General features: G+C 37.4%; 1 protein-coding gene across 2 annotated transcripts in view; it reads right to left on the bottom strand.

Annotated features, from left to right (window-relative positions):
• The window catches only part of DCBLD2 (discoidin, CUB and LCCL domain containing 2), a 99,111-nt gene that overhangs the window by 31,186 nt on the left and 44,595 nt on the right, over positions 1-23,330 (bottom strand). For both annotated transcript variants that reach the window (XM_077118621.1, XM_077118622.1), the window contains exons 3-4: positions 19,514-19,651; positions 400-451 (exon numbers count right to left, since the gene is read on the bottom strand). In XM_077118621.1, the coding sequence (XP_076974736.1) occupies positions 400-451; positions 19,514-19,651 (190 nt within the window). The remainder of the gene's footprint in view (positions 1-399; positions 452-19,513; positions 19,652-23,330) is intronic.

The following is a 23,330-nucleotide window of genomic DNA, read 5'->3' as shown; positions in this document are numbered from 1 at the left end:
GGCAGGAGACAAGGGCATGAAGCAGGGAAATAGTGGTAGAAATGCTATTTGAACATGGAAGAGTTCTATAAAGGTATAAACTGACCCCCTTCCCTTTTAAGAGAAAATAAAAATAGTTTTTCTATCTTTAAGAGTACTGTTGTTAGCTTTTGAAGAGCAATTAGTTCTACCTTTAAATCATATTAAAATGATACCTTTCATTGTGAAGATCTGAGTTCTACAATGAAAAATGTAAACATGCAGCTCAACAGTTTCAAATAAGCTCTAATTTACTGAAGTCTTAGACCAATGACAATGTGTCACACAATATTAATCTCAAGTGTATATAATATGAGGATAAAAAGGTAGATAATGAGTAACATTTAAGCAAAATATAAAATACCACAAACACAGTCATACCTGAACTCAGGTTCCAGAAAGTTGGATGCAGTGTCCAAACAAGTAATAAGATCTAGAAAAACACAAATAAAAAACTGATTCAATAATACATAAATTTACTCTTTTTTAAAAAAACTTTTTTTATTGTATAGTATAGCAAAAGCAATAAAAAAGGCAATAGTTTCCAAAGCACTCTTCAAAAAGTGGTTACAGGATAGATTCCAGAGTTTGTCATGGGCTACCATACAATCCTCTCATATTTCTCCTTCTAGCTGCTCCAGAATATAGGAGGTTAGGGGGCTTAAACACTTTTTTATCATCACAGTCGACCTTTTTTTCCTTCTTTTTTTTATAAACAATAACATATATACAAAAAACTATAAATTTCCAAGCACAGCACCACAATTAGTGGTAAAACATATTTCAGACTTTGACATGGGTTACAATTTCACAATTTTAGGTTTTTACTTATAGCTGCTCTAAAATACTGGAGACTAAAAGAGATATCATTTAATGATTCAGCGTTTATGTTCATTTGTTAAGTCCTATCTTCTGTGTATAATTCCACCATCACCTTTGATCTTTCCATACCTCTCACTGCAGTTGTTTGGGCTTTGGCAATTCTAAATTTTGGATATTGGAAGGATCTGTCTCTAACATGGGGTAGGGAGAAGGAACTATCTGATATTCTGGAGAGGCTGGGCGCGATTTTAGGACTTATCTGGACCAGGGACCCTCAATAATACATATAAATTTACTCCTGCCAAAAAAAAAAACCTGTTACAAATCTCAAACACTACTGTTCAAAATCTCAACAACATATGAAGGTGCCTCTTAAAACTTTTTAAAAAAAAGTTTGTTAATCACAATTTCTTTCTATTTTAAGTACCCTGATTTGGGGGACTATGTATGTCTCCCCAATACTGTTCACTCCCACACCACCTCATCGAGTCATGTATCATAAGTAGAGAAGGATCACTTTCATAGCCTTAAAATGGCTTATGTAATGTACAATCCCAAAACACAAAGAAAAAAAGTATTTCTCAGTTATTATATGAATAAAAATGATCCTTTGCTGGTTATATACAAGGGAAAGTAATAACTTATGAGGTAAGTTAATTCTGTGGCTTTAAATGGCTGCTACTCAAAATCTGGTCAACAGAAAGGACCAGCAGTATAAGCATCTTCCGGGAATTTCTTAGAAATTCAAATTCTTAGGTCCCATCACGACTTACTTGAAAACTCTGGAGGTGGGGACTAAAATCTGTTTAACAGACCCTTCAGATGATTCCTATACCAAAGTTGGGGAAGCACTATCAATAACAAAGAACTTTTAAAATTTAAAATATTCTACCTAGAAATCAACAAATATAAACAACAGCTCCTCTAATAAAGATCTTGCTCACAGGGTATGCATAAGGAAGCTTTGGTTAAAACGTTTTAATGGCTTCCTCTGCTCTTAGTATAGAGAGCGAACTCCTCCAAGCCGCCTATAAGGTCTTGAAGAGACTGCTCTCCCCCAGTCTCCAGTCTTGTCTTGCTTTGGGCCTTGGCTTCTTGACACACTAGCCTTATTTCAGCTCTGCAGACACACTCTTGGTCTGGGTGGATTTTTGCACTATCCCTTAGCACAGCTGACTCCTCTCTAAGATCTCAGCTTAACTGTCATTTCATCACAGATGCTGTACCTGACCTTTCCAAGTCAAACCTCTAACACATTAGGCACTTAAGGTTTTTTTTTTTAATTAAGTGAATGACTATCATAGAAGCATCATTTTACAATACCCAGTCCATGGACAGATATTAAGGCTGTTGCTCTATTTTAGAAATGTGAAGAAATTATGTGTGTATTACCCAACAAAAATATGTCTTGAAAGAACTAACATAAAATAAGTATTATACTAATAGGAAAGTGGTATTCTGAGAGTGATTATATGGATTAGTATTCTATATACCACAGAGAGCTGAAGGATGATTAAGTTAATCTGTTTTCAGAATTTAAGAGGATATGTGTCTGGATAGGGGCTTACTACTTTCTATCTGTTTGAATGAATGGGAAAACAGGCAAACTGAATTGCCTATACACTATTCAAACCTGGCAATCTTAATAGAGCATCCATAAAAGTTGATTTTCCACTATCCAGCCCAGCCCAGAGAATTTTCAACTTCCAGGATTAATGCCCTGTAATAAAAATATATCTATATGGTCCAACATGGCATTAAGCCATAAGGAAACTGCCAGTCAGCCCCATTACCTTTGGATCATATGCTAAAAAGCTGGTCATCTATGAATGTACTGATTAGAACAGGGCTGTGGGTACAAGTCGGTACAGTTCTGAAACTTCAGATTATACCATGCAAAATATGTGCAAACCAATGGCCTGGTTCTCAGATTTTGTGGGGGCCCAAAAGAGCTCCTTAGGAGGAAAAAAAAAAAAAGGAATACAAAATGGACAGCAAAGAGAGACTTTAAGCTTCCAAGTTCATGAAGGTAAAGAAAATAACATCAGAAAAATAAAGGAGGGAATTAAGATGCTTTAAAATATTTCTTTCTTGAAGGCTTTTCCCAAGAAAAGAGCCTTTCAGAAAACCCAAGTCTCCCAGCTATTAAGGACATCATATCATGCCAGGCAAGTTGAATACAACTCAAAACTAATCACCTGCCTCACATTTTTGACAGTAATGTAAAAGAAGCTATATAATCAATGGAAGAGTATTGAGAATATAGAAATAAACTCTCACATTTATACTCACATTTATACTCAACTGATTTCAACAAGGGCACAAAGACAATTCATTGGGACAAAGAATAGTCCTTTCAACAAATGGTACTAGGATAAGTGAATATCTATATGTAAATGAATGATATTGGACCCCTACATCACACCATAAGCAAAAATTACCTCAAAATTAAGAGCTAAAGCTAAGAAACTCTTGGAAGAAGACACAGGGAAGTAAATCATTGTGACCTTAGATTAGGCAACATTTTCTTATATATGACACAAAAACTATAAGCAATCAAAGAAAAATCAACTGTAATTCAACAAAACAAAAAGTTCTGTGCTTCAAAGGATACTATCAAGAAAATGAAAAGATAACCCACAAAATGGGAGGAAATATTTGCAACTCATCTATCTGATAAGGGTCTAGTGTCCAGATACATAAGGAAATAACCCTAATATTTATTATATTAATATATAATAACTAAAAAATGGGCAAAGAATTCAAATAAACATTTCTCTAAAGAAAATATACAATTGTCAAAAAAGACACGTGAAAAGATGCTCAAAATTCTTAGCCATTAGGGAAATGCAAATCAAAACCAAAATGAGATACCAACTACTTCTCTATTACATTCAGTAGGACAGCTATAACAAAAAAGATGTGGAGAAATTGGAACTTCACATACTAGTAGGACTACAAAATGGAATACTGTCACTTTGGAAAACATTTTGGTTGTTCTTCAAAATGCTACACATACAGTTACCATATGACACAGCAATTCCACTCCCTTGGTATATACCAAAAGAAATGAAAACATACATCTATGCAAAAATTTGTACATAATGCTAAAGAGTGGGAAAAATCAAAATACGAATCAACTGCTGAATGGATTAAGAATGCAAAATTACTTGGCAATAAAAAGAAATGGATTTTTTCTCAACAAAATATTTGCAAATCAAACCTATCTGCACATTAAAAGAATTATACACCATGATCAAAGTAGGTATTATCCCAGGTAAGCAAGGGTGGTTCAACAGAAGAAAATCAACAATGAAATACACATTCTCAAAGGAGAGGCACATAAACATCTCATTATGCAGAAGGGCATCTGACAAAATTCAGCATCCTTTCTTCATAAAAACACTTTGAAAGACAGGAATAGAAAGAAACTTTCTCAGCATGATAAAGGGCATAATGAAAAACCCACAGCTAACAGCATACTCAATGCCTAAAGAATGAAAGTTTTCCCTTTAAGATCTGGAATAAGGCAAGGATACTCACTGTCAATAGTTATTTAACATTGCACTAGAAGTTCCAACTAGAGCAATTAGACAGAAAAAGAAATAAAAGGTATCCAGATCGGAAAGCAGGAAGTAAAACTTTCAATATTTGCAGATGATATGATCCTGTAATCCAAGGTGCCAAAAAATCTACAACAAAGCTACTAGACCTAAGTAAGGAGTTAAGCAAAGTGGTGAGATACAAAATTAAAATAGAAAAATCACTGTTACTATACACTGATGATGAGCAATTTAAGGAGGAAATCAGGGAAAAAATATTCATTTATAATAGCAACTAAAATAGTCAAATACCAATGAATAAACTTAACCAAGGATGTAAAGCACCTGCATTCAAAAACCACAAAGCATTGCTAAAAGAAACCAAAGTGCTAGATACGTGGAATGAAATTCCATGGATGGGAAGACTAAATATCGTTAATATGTCCATATTGATTTACAGATTCAATGCAATCTCAACCAAAATTACCCCCGCCTACTTTGCAGAAATAGAAAAGCCAATGTCCAAATTTATTTGGAAGGGTAAGGGCCATGATAGTCAAAAACATTTTGTAAAGCAAAAATGAAATTGGAGAACTCTCATTTCCTGAATTACGGTATAGTACAAAGCGACAGTGATAAAAACAAAGCAAAACAAAACATAAGACTGGCATAATGACAGACATAAACATCAGTGAAATCTAACTGAGAGTTCAGAAATAGACCCTCACATTTTTGGACAATTAATTTTTGACAAGGCTGCCAAGTCTACCCAACTGACACAGAATTGTCTCTTCAACAAATGGCATTAGGAAAATTGGATATCATATCCAAAAGAATTAAAAAGGGACCCTATCTTATACCTTATACAAAAATTAATTCAAAATGGATCAAAGACCTAAATATAAAAACCAGAACCAGAACGCCTAGGAGAAAATGTAGAGTCAAGACTTGTGGTAGAGGTAGCTTCTTAGACCTTACACCCAAAGCACAAGCAACATAAGGAAAAATAAAGGGAACTCCTCAAAGTTGAATACTTTGTCAAGACTATGAAAAGACAGTCTACTCAATGGAGAAAATATTTGGAAACCACATATCCAATAAGGATTTAATATTCAGGATATATAAAGAGCTCCTACAACTCAACAAAAAAAAAGACAAACAACCCAATTAAAAAATTGACAAAAGACTTGAATAGATGTTTTTTCAAAAGCTCCAACATCAGTAGCTATAAGAGAAATGTAAATCAAAACCACAAGCTATCATTTCACACCTACTAGAATGGCTACTATTTAAAAACCAGAAAACTACCATGTTGCACAAGATGTGGAGAAACAGGAACACTAACTCACTGTTGGTGGGAATTTAAAATGGTGCAGCTGTGGTGGAAGACAGTATGGCAGTTCCTCAGAATGCCAAGTATATGACTGTTACATGATATGGCAATTCTGCTACGAGGCACATACCCAGAAAAACTGAAAGCAGGGACAGGAACAGGTATTTGCACACTGATGCTACTGATGCTAGCAACGGCACTGTGCTGGTTTGAATGTTATGTACCCCCAGTGTGATGTGGGGTAACCCTGGTGTTCATGTGTCTATTTGGCCAGGTGATGGTGCCAGTTGTCTGGTCAAGAATGTTCTTGCCTGTCTGTTGCCGTGAGGACATTTCATGGACTTAAGTCATGAATACACTGGTTGCATCCACGAGCGATTAAGCTGCAGTCAGCTAAGGGGAGCATCTTCTGCAATGAGTACAATCTAATCACCTGAAGGCTTTTAAGGAAAATTCAGAAAAAAGAATCTCTCTTTTCTGCTTCAGCCAGCCACCCCCTCCTGGGGTGTTTGTTGAAGACCTTCATTGAAGCTGCCCAGCTCATGGCCTGCCCTATATATTTTGGACTCTTACGTTCCCACAACAGTTGCATGAAATACTTTTATAAATTCTATATTTACAGATACCTCCTGTTGGTTCTGTTTCTCGAGAGAACCCTAACATAGCTCCAGAAAAGCCTATGTCCTTTAAATACAATCTTGTGAGGGCAGACCAATTTATTGTTGGGTGGTATCTTTTGATTAGGCTGATTCCATGGAGATGTGGCCCTGTCCATTCAAGGAGGGTCTTAATCCACTTTCTGGAGTCCTTTAAGACAGCTCAGGGAGAGAGAGAAGGAGAGCTTAGAAAGAAAATGCCCCAGGGAAAGTTAGAAGGACCCACAGGAGTTGAAGGAGGCATTTTTAAACCAACCCAAGAGAGAAGGGCCAGTAGAAGTTACCATGTGCCTTTCTATGCGACAGAGAAACCCTGGATGCCAGCAGCCTTTCTCTCCAAGAAGGTATTCTCCTGCTGGTGCCTTAATTTGGACATTTTCACAGTTTTAGAATTGTAACTTGTAACTTAATAATCTCTTCTGTAAAAGCCTATCCATTTCTAGTATATGGCATTCCAGCAGCTTTAGCAAACCAAACAGACATTATTCACAACTGCCCAAAGACCGAAGAAACCCAAGCGTACAACTGATGAATGAATAGACAAAATGTGGTATATACATACAATGGACTATTATTCATCTGTAAGAAGGAAAAAAGTCCTGATACATGTGAAAACCTGGATGAATCTTGAGGGAAATAAGACACAAAAGGACAAGTATTATATGATCTCACTAATATGAACTAGTCATAATTAGCAAATTTACAGAGTTAGAAACTAGAACATAGCCTACCAAGAGATGGAATATGGTGATAGAATGGAGTGCTAATGCTTAATTTGTGCAGAATTTATAATTAGGTTGACAGTAAAGGTCTGGAAATGGGTAGTGGTGATATTAATTTACAAACATTATTAACACATTATTTTTAGTATAATTAACTGCTGAATTAGGTGTGTGAATGTGAACATGCTACTAAAAGGAAAGCCAGAGGACTGTATAACGCAATGAACCTTGTTGTGAACATTGACTGTATTTAACAGAATAGAAAGATGTTCTTCTATGAACTATAACAAAAGCATATCACTATTACAAGGTGTTAATAATTGAGGAATATAAGGGAAAATATATCTAATATAAACTACAGAAGACTATAGTTATCAGCAATATTTTATTTTTTTGCACAGGCAGGCACCGGGAATCGAAGCTGGGTCTCCGGCACGGCAGGAGAGGCTATTCGCTGAGTTGTGTGTAATCATTACCACATTCAATTTTAAAACATGCTGAATATGCTGAGTCACCATGGCCTGCCCAACAGTACTATTTTAATATTATTTCATCAACTTAACAGAGGTACCACACCAATGCGACATGCCAACAACAGGGGGTTATATGAGAATACTGTATTTTTTACATGACTTATGTAAACCTACAACTTCTCTAATTAATAAAAATAAAAAAAAATATGCTACAAGAAAGAAACCAGACACAAAATACTACATATGGCATGATTCCATCTGTATAAAATGTAAATGTAAAAAATCTATAGTGACAGATTAGTGATTATGTAGGGCTGAAGAAGAACAAAGGGATTGAGAGGTGACCACTAAAGGAGTATGGGGTTTTTCTTTTAAAAGTGATGGAAATGTTCTAAGATTGATTGTTGTGATGAATGCAGAACTCTGTGAATGCACTAAAAGCCATTGGATAGATTTTACATATATGAATATATTTCGATAAAATTGTGTAAAAAAAGCAAATGAAGCATGATTAATGTTCTGAACCTCTAGCATAGGGCAACATGGATGAACCCTGAAAACACTATGCTAAGTAAAAGAAGCCAGTCACGTAAGACCACATACTTTATGATTCCCTATATATGAAATGTCCAGAATAAGCAAATCTATTGAGACAGAAAGAAGATTAGAGGTTACCTAGGACAGAAGGGAGAAGGTTTAGGGGAGAAAATGTTGAGTGACTGCTATTGAGTATAGGATGCCTAAAAATGTTTTATAGTTGTTTTTGGGGGGATGAAAATGTTTTAAAATTGAATGTGGTAATGATTACACACAACTCAGTGAATATGCTAAATATCACTGACTTCTATACTTTACAGGGGTGAACTGTATGGTATGCGAATTATATCTCAATAAGGCAGTGGTAGAAAAGCAAAAGAAAAAAGCTATTATGAAAGTAATATCTTCTGATCTATAGCACATTTGCAGTGGATGAAAAACAATTTAGGAAAAGATAGAGCCAGAGTTGGTAGATCATTTATTCTTTCAAAAAATATTTAATAAGCATACATTACAACCAGGTGTTTTTCTAGGTACCAAAGAGCAAAGAAAAAATTAGTGAAAACTCTCTGCATATGCAGGGAGTATACATCTAATGGAGGAAAAGAAAAATGGGTGATATTAGTAAGAGAAGTATACAGTATGTTAAATGTGATAAGTACTTTGGAAAAATAAAGCAAGGAAGGATATGAGGAAAATAAAGGTTTTTGCTTTTTGTTCTTATTTTGCAATTTTAAATAGGGTGGTCAGGATAGGACACATTGAGGTCACATCTATTCAAACCCTAAAATAGGTGAGTGAGTAAGGTATGAAGTATGTGGATAACTGAGAAGAGGCAGAGAGAATCACAATTTCAAAGGCTTCAAGAGGTGGGAGCAACCCCTGCACGTGTGAAGATTCGCAAGCAGGCTGGAGCCAGGCGAGGATGGGGAAGAAAAGTAAGAAATGAACTCATATGAGTACCTAGGAACCATATCCTACAGGGTCTTAGAGGTAAGACCATAGGCAGAGATAAACCTTATGTATAAAAGGATCACACTGTCCACTGGGTTGAGAGCAGACTGACAGGAAGCGAGGGCAGAAACTAACGCCAGTAAGGAAACCTACTGCCATAAGTGAGGCAAGAGTTGTAGGCAAGCTGAACCAGGGTTATAGCAGTAGAGTGTTGATATAAGATTCTGATATAAGTACATATATGTTCTGAGAAGGGGCTGATGGATTGGATACTTAGTTTGAGAGAAAGGAGTCAAAGATCAATGCTAAGATTTCTGGCCTGAGTAACAAGATAAACTTAACTACATACAAAGTGTTAAGGGCAGTGATTATAATAATCACCAATAAAGCACTCTTTATCAGGCTGGATCTACTTTAAGATGTCCTACAATACCAGAAAATCAATATGTTCAAAGTTCAGGGTATATGTAACACCTACCAATAGGATTTATTTTTCTCTAGGTCTAATCATTAGTCTAATATACACAAAAGAATATTTATAACCCATGTTGCTACACAAAATAGTAACCATATGGTATACTTCATTTGGCTGTTCTGGACAGAAAGAGCATGGAGGCAGTAAAGAGAATGCCCTTAGGGCTTCTGCCAAGGAAGACTGGCATTTTCTTTTTTCCTGGTGCAGTTCAAAGTAGAGTTAGCATCTACAGTGTAGATTCTACACTAGTCTTAAAAACAAGAGTCCAGTACAAAGTGAATGAATCATAATACCCACAAAAAGGAGCATCTATTCTTCCCCAACTTTGTAGATGTGACCTCGAATGGGACTTTGAAGGCAGGAAGAGTATACAACTTGATAGCAAAGAAAAGCATGACAATACACAAAAAGGCAAATTAATAATCAATAACAGGATGAAAGATTTCAGGATCTTTTAAAAAAATACTTTTATTAACAAATCTTCACACACACAGTCCATACATAGTGTACAATGGCTCACAATATCACATAGTTGTGTATTCATCATCTTGATCAATTTTTAGAACATTTGCATCACTCCAGAAAAAAAAAAAAACGCATACATACATACTATACTCTTTACCCCTCCCTCTCATTGACCACTAGTATTTCAATCTACCCAATTTATTTTACTCTTTGTCCCCCATATTATGTCTTTATTTTTTATCCATATATTTTTTAAACTTATCTGTCCATACGGTGGATAAAAGGAGCAGACATAAGGTGTTCACATTTATGCATGATGGCTCTGTGAACCCATAATCTAATAAAAATTTTTTAAAAAAAGCCTGTTAGAGATGACCAGATCAGAGATGACTGAATTAAAAATATTGTTATAAGCACAACTCTAGGATTGCCATTTTTTTTAAAGACTTTAGAATCAGCTATTTCTTCTGAAAAGAAACAATTTCAGAGACAGAATTCATCCTACCTCAACTCCTTGTAGCAAGAGGCTTTTGTCATAAGGAAGCTGGTCTAGTTTGCTGGCTGCTGGAATGCAACACATCAGAAATGGATTGGCTTTCAATAAGAGGGGATTTATTTAGTTAAAAATGTATAGTTCTTCAAAGAAGAGGCAGCTAGCTTTCAACTGAGGTTTTTTCTTACACGTGAAATCACAGGGTGATCTGTACTGGCCTTCTTTCCAGGCCTCTGGATTCCAACAACTTTCCCCAGGGTGACTCCTTTCTGCATCTCCAAAGGCCTGGGCTGAGCTGTGAATGCTGAGATGAGGTATGCTGAGCTGCTTGGGCTGTGCTATGCTGAGCTCTCTCATTTATGCTTCTAGCCAATTAAATCAAACATCGTTCATTGCAGCAGGCACACCTCCTAGTGTGCCTAGACTGCAGATGTAATCAGCAACAGATGAGGTTCACATACCATTGGCTCATGTCCACAGCAACAATACTAGGCACCTTCACCTGGCCAAGCTGACACCTGAACCTAACTACTTACATGTCCACCCCCTGTCAACTGGGCAGCTACACACATCCCCTGAAATATTAAGGTGACAAAAACTCTCTTCTGGCTGTGGACCTATGAATCTCAAAACAAGTTATCTGGTGACAATATGCAAAGAAGGGACTGTCACAGGATACACGTTTTCATTTTCACAGGGAAAAATTGGAAGGAACATAGATGTCACAAGACCTGAACAGTACTGAAAACCTGCAGGGCAAACTCCATTGGATTTCAAAGTCTGAAAGTCATCTATCCTTCGGCTTTAGAAAGTGGCAGTTTCACCCTTTGCAAGGGCCTATGCAGTGGCCTGCCTCTTTCCGAATCAACCTTGGGGAACATTGAGGAGACCACCTTTTTCTCAGCTCCACCCTCTCCAAGCATTAGGGCCACACCTGGGTTCTCTGCCATTTCTGGGGCACACGCTCAACCCCTATGTGTGGTGGAAGCAAGGCTCTCCCCAGTCCCCAAGGAGCGTGCTATACCTTCTTCAAGGCCTGAGTCAGCACAACTCTTCCACCGCAACAAGGTAGGAGATTCATCCTCTGCCCTCAGCGCAAACTTACCCTCTTCATGTATATGGGTGGGTCCACTCTCCTGGTCCAAGGTCTCCTGGCTTCAGACCCAAGCTTACATGGTTCTGACTCTGCAAACTACAGTTTGTCACTTTTGTGTCCCCCTTTATCCAGATTAGCAGTTGTTCCATTTACACCAACAGTCTCTTCAGGCACTCCAGGACTTTTCCATCATTCTCTTCCCAGTTCCTCCAAGATCTTCCCCTTCTCCATCCAAAAAACCATTCCAACATATCTGGTATTTGCAAACTGCAGCAGCGCCCTACTTCTCTGGTACCAAATTTGCTCAACTTTGCTAGCAGCTGGAATGCACCACACCAGAGATGGATCGGCTTTCAATAAAAGGGGATTTATTCAGTTAAAGATGTATAGTTCTTCATAGGAAAGGCAGCTAAGTTTCAACTGAGGTTCTTTCTTACGTGGGAAGGCACAGGGTGATCTCTGCTGCCTTCTCTCCAGGTCTCTGGGTTCCAACAACTTTCCCCAGGGTGATTCCTTTCTGCATCTCCAAAGACCTGAGCTGAGCTGCAAGTGCTGAGATCAGGTATGCTGAGCTGCTTGAGCTATGCTACGTTGAGCTCTCTCATTTAAGCTTCCAGCCAATTAAATCAAACATCATTCACTGCAGCAGACACGCCTCCTAGTTGACTGCAGATGTAATCAGCAACAGATGAACTTCAGGAGCCACGGGCTCATATCCACAGGCTCATATCCACAGCAATAGAACTAGGCACTTACACCTGGCCAAACTGACACCGGGAATCTAACTACCACAGAAGCCCTTTTGGATGAAGCACTAAACTACTCCAATGCCCAAGTTGTACCTGATGTTCCCTTCTACTTTGGCTCTAGTTTTCATAACATTTGTAGCTTTTTCCACTCTGTTATTTTTAGTGATCTTTAGCAATAGTTTCCATCCTTTTCAATTACTGGTTATCTCTTAATTTTCATGGGTAAATATCATTCTTGAACAATTCTACCAATACAGAAAAGGTTACTGGATTTCCCTTCACATAGCAAGCAAAGACAGAAATAAATAATACTCATCACTTCCAACAATTATGAGAGGACTGTTATTTCTATTCTGTGTTAACGTAATTCTAGAAAATATCAGCTAGACTTCTGAAGAATTGAAAATGTTTCTGGATCTTAGAAAGATCTTGTACACCATATTATCAGCCACTGTTTGGAAGTTAAGGCTTTAAGTTTAAGGTTTTATTGAGAGAGGCAGAACCAATCATTCAGTGGTTTGATGTTAACTTCAACAGCATGCATATGTACTTTTTCTATACTCCTCTGTCCCTCCACCTTTTTTTTGCACTTGTATAGCTTAAATTTTTGTACATTGTATGTCTAAAAGCATACATTTACATTATATTATATGTATTTGCATTTTGTTACCTGTAGGCAGTAATTAGAGTTACATTACAAACAGTACAAAACACTAATACTGGCATTTATAATTGCCCAATGATTGTCTTTGCCACAGTCTTTATTTCTTTATGCTGCTCTGAACCAATGTCTAGTGCCCTTTCCTTTTAGTCTGAAGAAACCCCCTTAGCACTGATTGTAGGGCAGGTCTAGTAATGATGTACTCCTTCAGCTTTTGTTTATCTGAAATGTCTTAATCTTTCTGTCATTTTTTCCCCCTTCCTTCTCCAGCTTTATTGGCTAGTTTAAAATTACATTTCTATTTTCTAAGACCTCAGTTGTTTTTTACCATCTGACTTTTAAAAACTGATTACAGCAAATGAAATAGTTGTCTAAGTGATATAGTACACAAAAATAACATCTTGATTGCTGTGAAAATGCATTTCTTTGCAATTCCTGAATAGCCCCAAATTATGCTAACTCTGAACATCATGTTTACTCTGGGTTTTAGATTTAGACTTTGAAAAAATGTGTTCTAAACCTTTGCCATCACCATGCATATATCCAGCATCAACGTGATGAACTTATTTCATTTTGGCTTTTATCTCGATTTCTCTCTTGCACAGCCATTAATACGCATGGTTGTCTTTTTATTTTGTTTACTCCCCCTCAACTGTATGCTCTATGGAGGGCCTGATACAGATGTTATTTGATGTTACTTAATAGCTACTGAGGTCAGACAATCAAGGCCATCATTATGCTAAAATTAAAGTTACTTATGGAAGTGCATAGACACTTCCAGAACTGTTTTTATCTCCTACATGGGAACATACTCAAGAAACCCAGAACAGGCTTACTGGTCTGACTCAACTCTTCCCATTCATGAATCCCTATTCACCAGTGGCATGGAAAGGGGGTTCTTTAACAAAGCATTATATATAAACACCTCATCAAACTAAACATAAACTTTTTTTTTTCATTAAACACAGAAAGTTTATTTTTTCCCACCCCTTTCCTCCCTTTACACGGCAAGTTAAGCTCATTGGCCTGGGAGGAGCCTCTCTCTGCCAACCTCTGGCCAGTGAAGAGGATTCAGAGAAAATAATACAATCATCAATCAGATAAAGGAGGGGTGACAAAAGAAAATAATTAAGCCATAGCCTCAATTGTGCATTCTGTGTGAGCCTCAATTGTGCATTCCTGTGCAAGATGCCCTGACTCGCCACAGCGGTAGCAGTTGACTTGTCTTGCTGCAGTTGATGGCTACATGACCAGTTTCACTATACCTATAACACTTCACTTTGGTGCAGTCTTTTTGAATGTGTCCAAATTCTCCACAAGAATAGCACTTCTGCCTATCCATGTGGTCACAGTCATGAGCCAGGTGGCCTGGTTTGCCTCAGTTGTAGCAGCATTGCTCTAGCTCTCTGTTGGGCTCCTTGCAGGCTTTGGCAATGTGGTCATCTCTACTGCACTTATAGCAGGTATCCTCCTGAAGATCATAATCCTTGGCTCACCACAGTGATAAGAGATATCTGGAAGAGATGAGGAAACTAACTGGAAACACCTGCCACGGCTTCTCATTCCATGACCACAGTCTCCTCCAACAGGGCATTTGAAGCACTCATTGCTGTTCATGGCTGCAGTTAGATCTTCTTCAGCATCTGATTGGCACAGCAGTAGAGACTTGGATGCAGCCCCAAGGGAGGATGTTTGCAAGGGAGCAGCTGTTTATTTTCAGGGTCCTTGCCTGTGCCACATGTGGTCTGCACACAGTCCGACACATGCAACTGTGTACCTCTTTCTGCCATTTCTAAAAGAGTCTTTCCAGATATAAAATCCCTGGCTGACAGTTTTGTTTTCCTTCAGCACTTTAAGTATTTCATCCCATGCCTTCTTCTCTAATTTTTTTTTTTTATGGGCAGACTCCAGGAATCAAACCTGGGTCTCTGTCATGGCAGGAAAGAACTCTGCTTGTTGAGCCACCATGGCCTGCCCATCCTACTGCCTTCATACCTCCGTGATCTGAAGAAAAATCAGCAATCATTGGGACTCCCTTGTATGCAACACGTTGCTTTTCTCTGGCAGCTTTTAGAACCCTCTACTTGTCCTTTGCATTTAAGAGTGTAATCAATATACGATGGGTTATATTTTTCTTCATGTTTATCCTGTTTGGTGTGGCATGTTGAGGTTCCCCATTGAACCAGTCTGTGCCCCCTTTTGTGGGCCCTGTTTTAATGAGGAAAAGTCCTCCCCAAAATGATCCACTTTCCAAAATTTTCCCTACAGGCAGAAGCAGTGTGAGACTACTGAAATGCGTGTATAAAAAAGCTATAGAGGGGGCGATGCAGTGGTGCATCTTTCATCTGCTGAAGCATTTTTTAGATAATTTTGTTAAAGGTTTTGCTTGTTATGCCCACATTCTTTTCTTCGGTGTCTTTATATTTTTATCTTCTTTCTTTGGATAGGCCATCATTTCCTGTTTCTTTGCTTATCTTATACTCTTTTTTTGCACACTGTACTCTGAGGTTTTCTCCCTGGGATGTCTGTTTCTTGGTTTTGTAACCAGCTGGCTATAAGATAGATATTTTTTGTGCTTCAGCCCTCCTAAAAGGAACATCTGCCCAAGGCACTGTACAGAGTTTTCTCTGTCTCATTTGGCTTGTGTCTTGTCCTGGACTTTTGTCTGTTAGTTGTATTGCAGATCCCCTGTTTACAAGTGCTTGATTGTCCCATTTCCCAGGAGACAAACTTCCCTTTCCTGGGTATCTGAAGCCAGCAGGCCTTTGCCTCAAACTGTCTGTGTCTATACTTTGTTTTTTTTTTTTAACTAATTAATTAATTAATTAATTAATTTTTGTATGGGCAGGCAACAGGAATTGAACCCAGGTATCCAGCATAGCAGGCGAGAATTCTGCCACTGAGCCACCACTGCATCGCCCCCTCTATAGCTTTTTTATACACACATTTCAGTAGTCTCACACTGCTTCTGCCTGTAGGGAAAATTTTGGAAAGTGGGTCATTTTGGGGAGGACTTTTCCTCATTAAAACAGGGCCCACAAAAGGGGGCACAGACTGGTTCAATGGGGCACCTCAAACTTCTCCAATGGCTCCCTAAAAGCTGAGCTTTCCTGGCCTGCCCAGAAAATACAGCCTTCAACTAACATTCCACCACATCCCCGAGGAAGCCATCTCCATCTTCTCCACCCTGTGCAGGGACAGTATAGGGACAGCTGCCACAGCATTTGTTCAGGAGAGGATGAAGCAACAGCGATCTGAATTTACTATCAAAAGCTGTTATTAGTGATCAGCTATGCACACCCCTGTTCTTGGGGAAGAGGATTTTTAGTTCCCTTTATGTCACTAGCCATCGGACAGGGACCAGACTACAGTAAGACTGGGGGATAGGCACCACAGCCACCTCACCAAGAGAGCAGTTTACAGTTCTTAATCATAATTTACCAGCCTTCTGTCTGCTTTTCCCTGGATGCTGTAAAGTGTTGTTCTGGCTTCTGGAGTTTCAAAGTAGTTGTTTCAGACTTTTCTGTCTGTTTAATAGTTTTAGTAGAAGGATTGAGTCCTGGTGCTCCCAACTCTGTTATCTTTCCCAGAAGTCTCTTGAACATTGTCTTAACTGCCTCCCTCCATTTACTACCTCTCTTCTACCCACTCATCACAGAACGGGAAAGATCATAAAATCAAACAAAAATGTAAATCTAGCCATATCAGTACTATGCTCTAATAGCTCTCATGTACACTTAGGAAAAAAACCGAATTCTCACATTTTCTACAGAGCAGTGAATAATGTTACCTGTTCTCCCCTCACTCACTCCACTCCAGCCATACCAGCTTTTTCCCACTTATCCCCAAAGTTTCTTCCCACTATAATGTCTTTGTACCAGCTTTTTTCCCCCCTAGAATGTTCTCCCGTTTTTGTCTGCCTTGAACTTTCAACTCATCCTTCAGTTCACAATTTATAAGTGACTTCCTCAGGAAATCTTTGCTCCTTATCAATTTCCCACTCACTCCCTCCCTCCAGCCTCCTATTATTTGAACTTTTCCTGTATCATAAATAAGTAATGATTTGTTAATGTCACTTATCCAGCCCTTACTGTAGAGCTCCAGGAAAGCAGTATCTTATTCAGTGCTGCATCCCCACTGCATAAAGCAGGATATAAGGCACTGAAAGGAATGAAAAAAATAAAGAGTTCTTTCACAAAGTAATAGTATTGTATATGTCAAACACAAAATCATGATTTCATCAGCACATACAATTACATTAACAAATCTTTGAGATAGTATAACAAATAAAAAAGCCACAGAAGCAAAGCTTTTCACAATCTTTAATTCTCAAATACTCTAAACCCTGAACCAGGTTAATAAGCTGAGGACAAGCAGTGATGCTCCTTCAAAATATTCCTGGAATTCAGAGTGGGAGCTAAGTTTCCTGAATGGAATCAAACTGAAGCTCTCAACCAAAGCTAACCATCTTTCAAATGAGTAAGATATTATAAGAAACTGAGACTAAAAAGACCACCCAAGAAGAAGTAATAGGAAATCCAACCAGTGTTCTCTTAAACATAGTTTAGATAAGTTACATAACTCCAAATTTGTTTTACAAATGCTTGATGGATGGGACAAGGCCATGCAAAAAGAAAAATATATATACAGGAACTCAAGAGACAGCTGCACAATGAAGATTATTTCCCAGGAGATCATGGCTTTGGAAAGTATTACTACAAGGAAGTTCGTAATTAAGAAGGATATTTTCAAAACCTTAGTAAGCTAAGTTTCAGCTAATACAGTAACACAGTCATTTGAAATTTGGCACAGAAGTATATAAGTCTCCAGTATACTGATTCTGTTATCTGAGATTACTGTCCATTCTTAAGTAACCTTAATGCAAGGAATTTGGGCTTCTGTGGATCAAAAAGTAGCAAAATTTAAATGTCTAATATAATGACATTTTTTCAGCTGAGGACAATTTTTTTTTCCAGAAATTATCAACTTGCTGATACATAACAATGACAGAAGAGAAAAATATGAACTAAAGTAAATAATTTTACTGATATTAACACAAAGAAACTTAAGCAGATTAAGTAGCAAATTAGTTTTTATTCTCTCACCTATTAGTATAAGACTTTCAGGAAGTAAAACTGAACGTATGGGAATCCATCATAATCTCATTGTATATTCTCAATCTTATGGGTCTCTTCCCAGGATGGAGGGAAAGGTGCACATGTGCGTGTGTGCAGTGGAAAGGGAGAAAACATTTGCTGTGTGCATATGTGGTATATCTACAGTTACTACACACGTATTATTAGATTTAGTCTTTACAACTAACCACTTTGCAGATGAGGCTCATAGAAGTGAAATAACTGGCTAGAGGTCACCCAGCTAACACATGGCAGAGAAAAGTTTCAATTCAATTCCAGGGCTACCCAGTGTCCTTTCCACAATGCCATACTGCTTTCGTCCTGGTTCTGTCAAAAATATTAACTGTTCACTTAGTGTAATGTTTGTAGTTTTTTCTTCCCATTATTCCATCCAAATGAGTTTTCTTTCTCACACCTTATTTCACAGCTTAGAAAGCAGAATTCTTTTCACACAGAACAAGTTCCTTCCTCCATCATGTTCTAAATGGAACTTTTAACATGATATATAGCTTTAACCTCGAATCTACCATACCTGAGAAGGAACAGCTAGCTTTGACTTCAGTGATTCCAATGTCAAACATTCCCATATGGAGGGGGGTCTCGACAATTTTTCCATTTGTATAATATAAAGTAAAAGCTAATTTTTAATTTTAACTGATCAAGCTAGTTAAATTGTTGTTAAGTATAAAAATAAACATGTTTCCTCATTTAAATTATCGTTCAGATTTATCCTTCTACTAGCAACAGTTCTTAAACCTTCTTACCAAAGTACCATTGTAGTGGGGGGGGGGGGGGAGAAACACATGCCACCGTAAACAAAATACATGAGAAATTTCATTTAAGTCTTGTATTTTATCTTGGAAATCCAAGCAAATTTTTCAGTCTATTCTACTTAATGGCCTTGCTGTTCATTTTTTATCCTTTTTAGTCCTAAACATTAACAATCCAGAGAACACCTCAGACTTGGGTGTTCTCAGAAAGCAGTCCACAAGCTATTCCTGGTGATATGATATCATTCTTTGAAAACTGCAGTAATATGGTCTTTAACAGAGTACTGAGAAATGGTCAACTATGGATAATAAAGCTTTAAATTGATAGGATACATTTTAGCGATTGGCAGATTTTTTCAAAAGTTAAAATCTCACAAAAGTGAAGAATCGATATAGGGAAAGTATATAGACTTATAAAAAGTTTATGTACTTTTAATTTTTGGAATTCTGAAATTGATTTCATTTTATTTGTCAAAATGCTTATATATGTTGTTCATTATTCAGTCTTTTGTGCTCTCTTCCAATCTCAAATACACAGTACTTGAAGAAACATTTCATTTTTTATTCTAAAAATTGCAAAATGTAGAAAACACTACGAAAAGGGAAAATTACCTTTTCTATCTATAACCGAGTATGAGGCCAAAAATCCTCGTCCAGAAATATGGATTCCACTCATGAAAAGCACTGTAATTTCATTGCTTTTTGATTCAATTGAATGGTTCATTTGCAACCCCAGACCACAGTATTTACCTAGGAACAAAAGAAAGGCAGGTATTTGATTTAACTCTCTTGAAATCAACAATATTTAAATGTAGATAACAAAATCAAAATATTATACCAAACTGGTTATTAAAATAGTATAAAATGATCACTATGACGTTTAAAAGTAGAAACCCAATAATGATTAAAATCACATTAATTTGGAGAAAAAAATTAAATGCCATGTAGTACATTTCCAACAACTTTAAAAAGAGAAAACAGCATAGGTATCAGTGGACTTTATGAGGGATTTAACTTCCTGTGAAATGCATGTATACTCTTTAAAATAACAAGGAGGAATTTAAAAAATAGTAATTCCTAAAGCATTTCTGCAGCTCACAAATGAATTGATAGTCAATTCTTAAATGCTCCCCAGAGCTCCTATAGATATTTGCCTCATAACAGACCCTCAAACCTTTCTTAGACCTATTCAGTTTTTCTTCTGAAGACTGCTAGGCTTCCAGTCAAACCCTTTAGGCAACAGCATCCATTCCCAGGGCTCCAACTCTGATCTGATGACTCACATATTTTTACCTCCATCCATACTCTTTTCCTATACTGCAGATGCATATATCCAACTGCCTACTCATCTCTTATCATTTAATGTCTAGTAGACAGGTAAAAATAATATATCCCCAGTACAGTTCTAGGCTTAAAAGGAAAGTAGGGGAAGAAGCAAAAATAATTAGAGCCATATATCCATTCATAAATACTAAAAATGTATTTTCTTCTGCGACTGGTAATGCGTCTGACAAATTCTGAAAAAGGGATTCCAAAATTGTAGTAAGCATCATTTGAATAAGAGTATTGTGAACTTCCAGGGATTCCATTTTCAAGGACACACTTGATCTTGTGGAGAGAAAATCCCAAGGAGACTACAAAAATCTAACAGAACCAGTACTGGAGTTTTGTATAGTCATAGGATCATGTACAAAAATCAACTGTATTTCGATATACTACCAACTAACAATTTGAAATAAAATGGCGAAATCTCCATTCATAATATCATAAAAAAGATTTGAAACCTTAGGGATAAAAAATAAGTTTAAGATCAATAAACTAAAAATAAAAAGAAAAACGCTGAAGATTAAATAAGTAAATAAATCAGAGATAGGATACATCAAGTTCATGGGCTGGAAGACTCAATGTTGTGAAGATGTCAATTCTCTCTGAAATGAGCTACTGATTCAATGCAATCCTGATAAAAAAATCTAGTAGGAACTATTTTGTGGTAGAAATTAACAACTTGAGTCTAAAATTCATATGGAAATGCAAAGAACATATATTAGCCCAAATAATTTCAGTAAAACAATTTCAGTTAAGAAGAAAGTTCAAGAACTTACATTATCTGATTTAAACGCATTATAAAACTATAGTACTCAAGACAGGGTGATACTGTTTTAAGGATAAACATACGTATACACACACACACATATATATGGCAAACATGCAAAATTAAATATATCTTCAATGAAGCAGAACAGAATCCAGAAATAAACCATATATATATAAGGTCAATCGATTTTTGACAAAGGTACCAAGGTAACTAAATGGGAAAAGGATAGTCCTTTCAATAAATGGTGGTAGGCTAATTGGATATCAATGAGCAATAAAATGAACCTACAACTCTACTTCACAACATACATAAAAATTAAACTGGACCAGATACCCAAATGTAAGAGTTAAAATTAGGAAATAACTTAAGGTGAAACTATAAATTAGAGGTAAAATCAGTCCAGAAGCTGGGGTCTCTATTTTGTCCAGTGATTTTTCCTTCTACACACCACTCACCAATTGATGCTTCCCACGGGGCTGCACAGAGACAACCTTCTCTCCTCCATAACAGAACCACTGTAGTACTTGGGAGCACTTCAGGGTCTGCAATAGGCTAAATATTCTCTGCTTTCCACAGAAGCAATAACCCTTTTGCTTTTTTTTCTTCACCCCATTAACACTCTCATCCCTTAACTAAATTAGAAAATGGTTTCACTTACAAAATTTTGGTATAAAGCACCTAAACATCTCACAATGTTACTTTACCCCTAATTCTAATATTGGTTAAATCTGTCATCTTCATTTCAAGATAACTATTTGCAGAGACTGACACTATTTATCCCAGACTACCCTCCAAAAAAGATGTTATTTGTGAATGATAAAACTATTTCTACTGCGTCAACATTTCAGAGGTATTACATACAAGAACTGAGTAATTCAGCTAGAATTTTTAAATGAATTATTCCCTAAAAATTACAATGGTTCTTTTCGGACCACTAAAAAGAGCTATATTTACTTTAAATAAATTACAGAGTTTATGTAAATATACCTAAAATCAGCCTATTTCCTCCCTTTCTTTTTATCTCAGAAAAGAAAATAATTAAACCCTAAGGCCACACTAACAGTTGTCAGTTAAAACCGAAATCAAACAAAAACCAAATTCTGAAATGTCCAACACTGTCATAAGACTTAATATATAAAGCTTTTGTCGGAAGACAAGTTTCCAAAGCATTATAATTTTTCAATTACTAAATAATCAGGACTTCTGAGAAGATGGGTGGAATAGGATAAGCTGAGTTCACCTTGCTCCAAGGAGCAACTAGAGAAGTGACAGAAAAACAAGCAGAATAGCAGTTCCAAGGTACAAGTGACCTGAGAGGGTTTTCTACATTATATAGGGAGGATCTGGATGACAAAGTGGAGAAATTATGATAGACAGGACAGGGTGAGTTTATTTAGTCGTGACTGCACAGAGGGTGGGCTGCAATACACAGGCAGGAATGGGGGTCAAAGGAGCACCACGCTGCGCCCCGCTCCTGCACTCCCACCACTTTATCAGCTAGGGGCCTTCCCTCTTCGCTCTACACTGGGAGCTCCCATGGGGAACCTGGAAACCAGCAAACTTGGTTTACCTATACACACATTGCAGAGCCCAGGGCCTAACCCCACCCCTAGGGCAGGCTTCTGTGGGCATAAGATTTGGGCTGAGATTGGGGATCATCCCCCAGGAGGAAGGGGGACACAGGGCTGATCTGATATGATAACTGGCCAGTGAAAGAGACTCCCTGGGTCTCGCTGCTTTTATTTTTTCTCCATGAAGGCCTGGAGCACTAACAGCATGCACAGGCAGAAAGGTAGGGATGAGGGAGCGAGCCACACCATACTGTCTGGCTGTGAGCAGGGGTAATTTAAATACTCAATCCCACAGCCCAGCCTGGGGACCACCAGACCCATCATGACATCAACGGACAAGTGGATAAATAATATATGGTTTATACATATGACGGAACATTATACAGCAATAAGAAGAAAAGAGGCCCCAAAGCATACCACAATATGGACGAATCTTGAAGACGCAATGCTGAGCAAAATAAGACAGACACAAAAGGACAGACACTATGTTTTCACTAATATGAACCCCCTCAAAAAAGCAAACTCATTCTTAAAATGTAGAACAAAGGGGACCTCGAGAAAGACAGGAGTTAGAAAAGGGGGAATAGCTACCTAATATGTACAATTAGTTAATGAGACTGAACTTAAAAAGTATGAGAATGGAGAGAGGTGACAGTAGTTCATTAGTGGATTTAAGTAATAGTGCAACACTGAAGGTGAATATGACTGCAGCCTTGTACTTCACCAATTAGCACTACAAATATATATAAGTTCTTGCATGAAC

Source organism: Tamandua tetradactyla, chromosome 10 (assembly GCF_023851605.1).
Source record: "Tamandua tetradactyla isolate mTamTet1 chromosome 10, mTamTet1.pri, whole genome shotgun sequence".
In the NCBI taxonomy this organism is placed as follows: Eukaryota; Metazoa; Chordata; class Mammalia; order Pilosa; family Myrmecophagidae; genus Tamandua; species Tamandua tetradactyla.
This window is presented reverse-complemented; position numbering and strand designations above follow the sequence as displayed.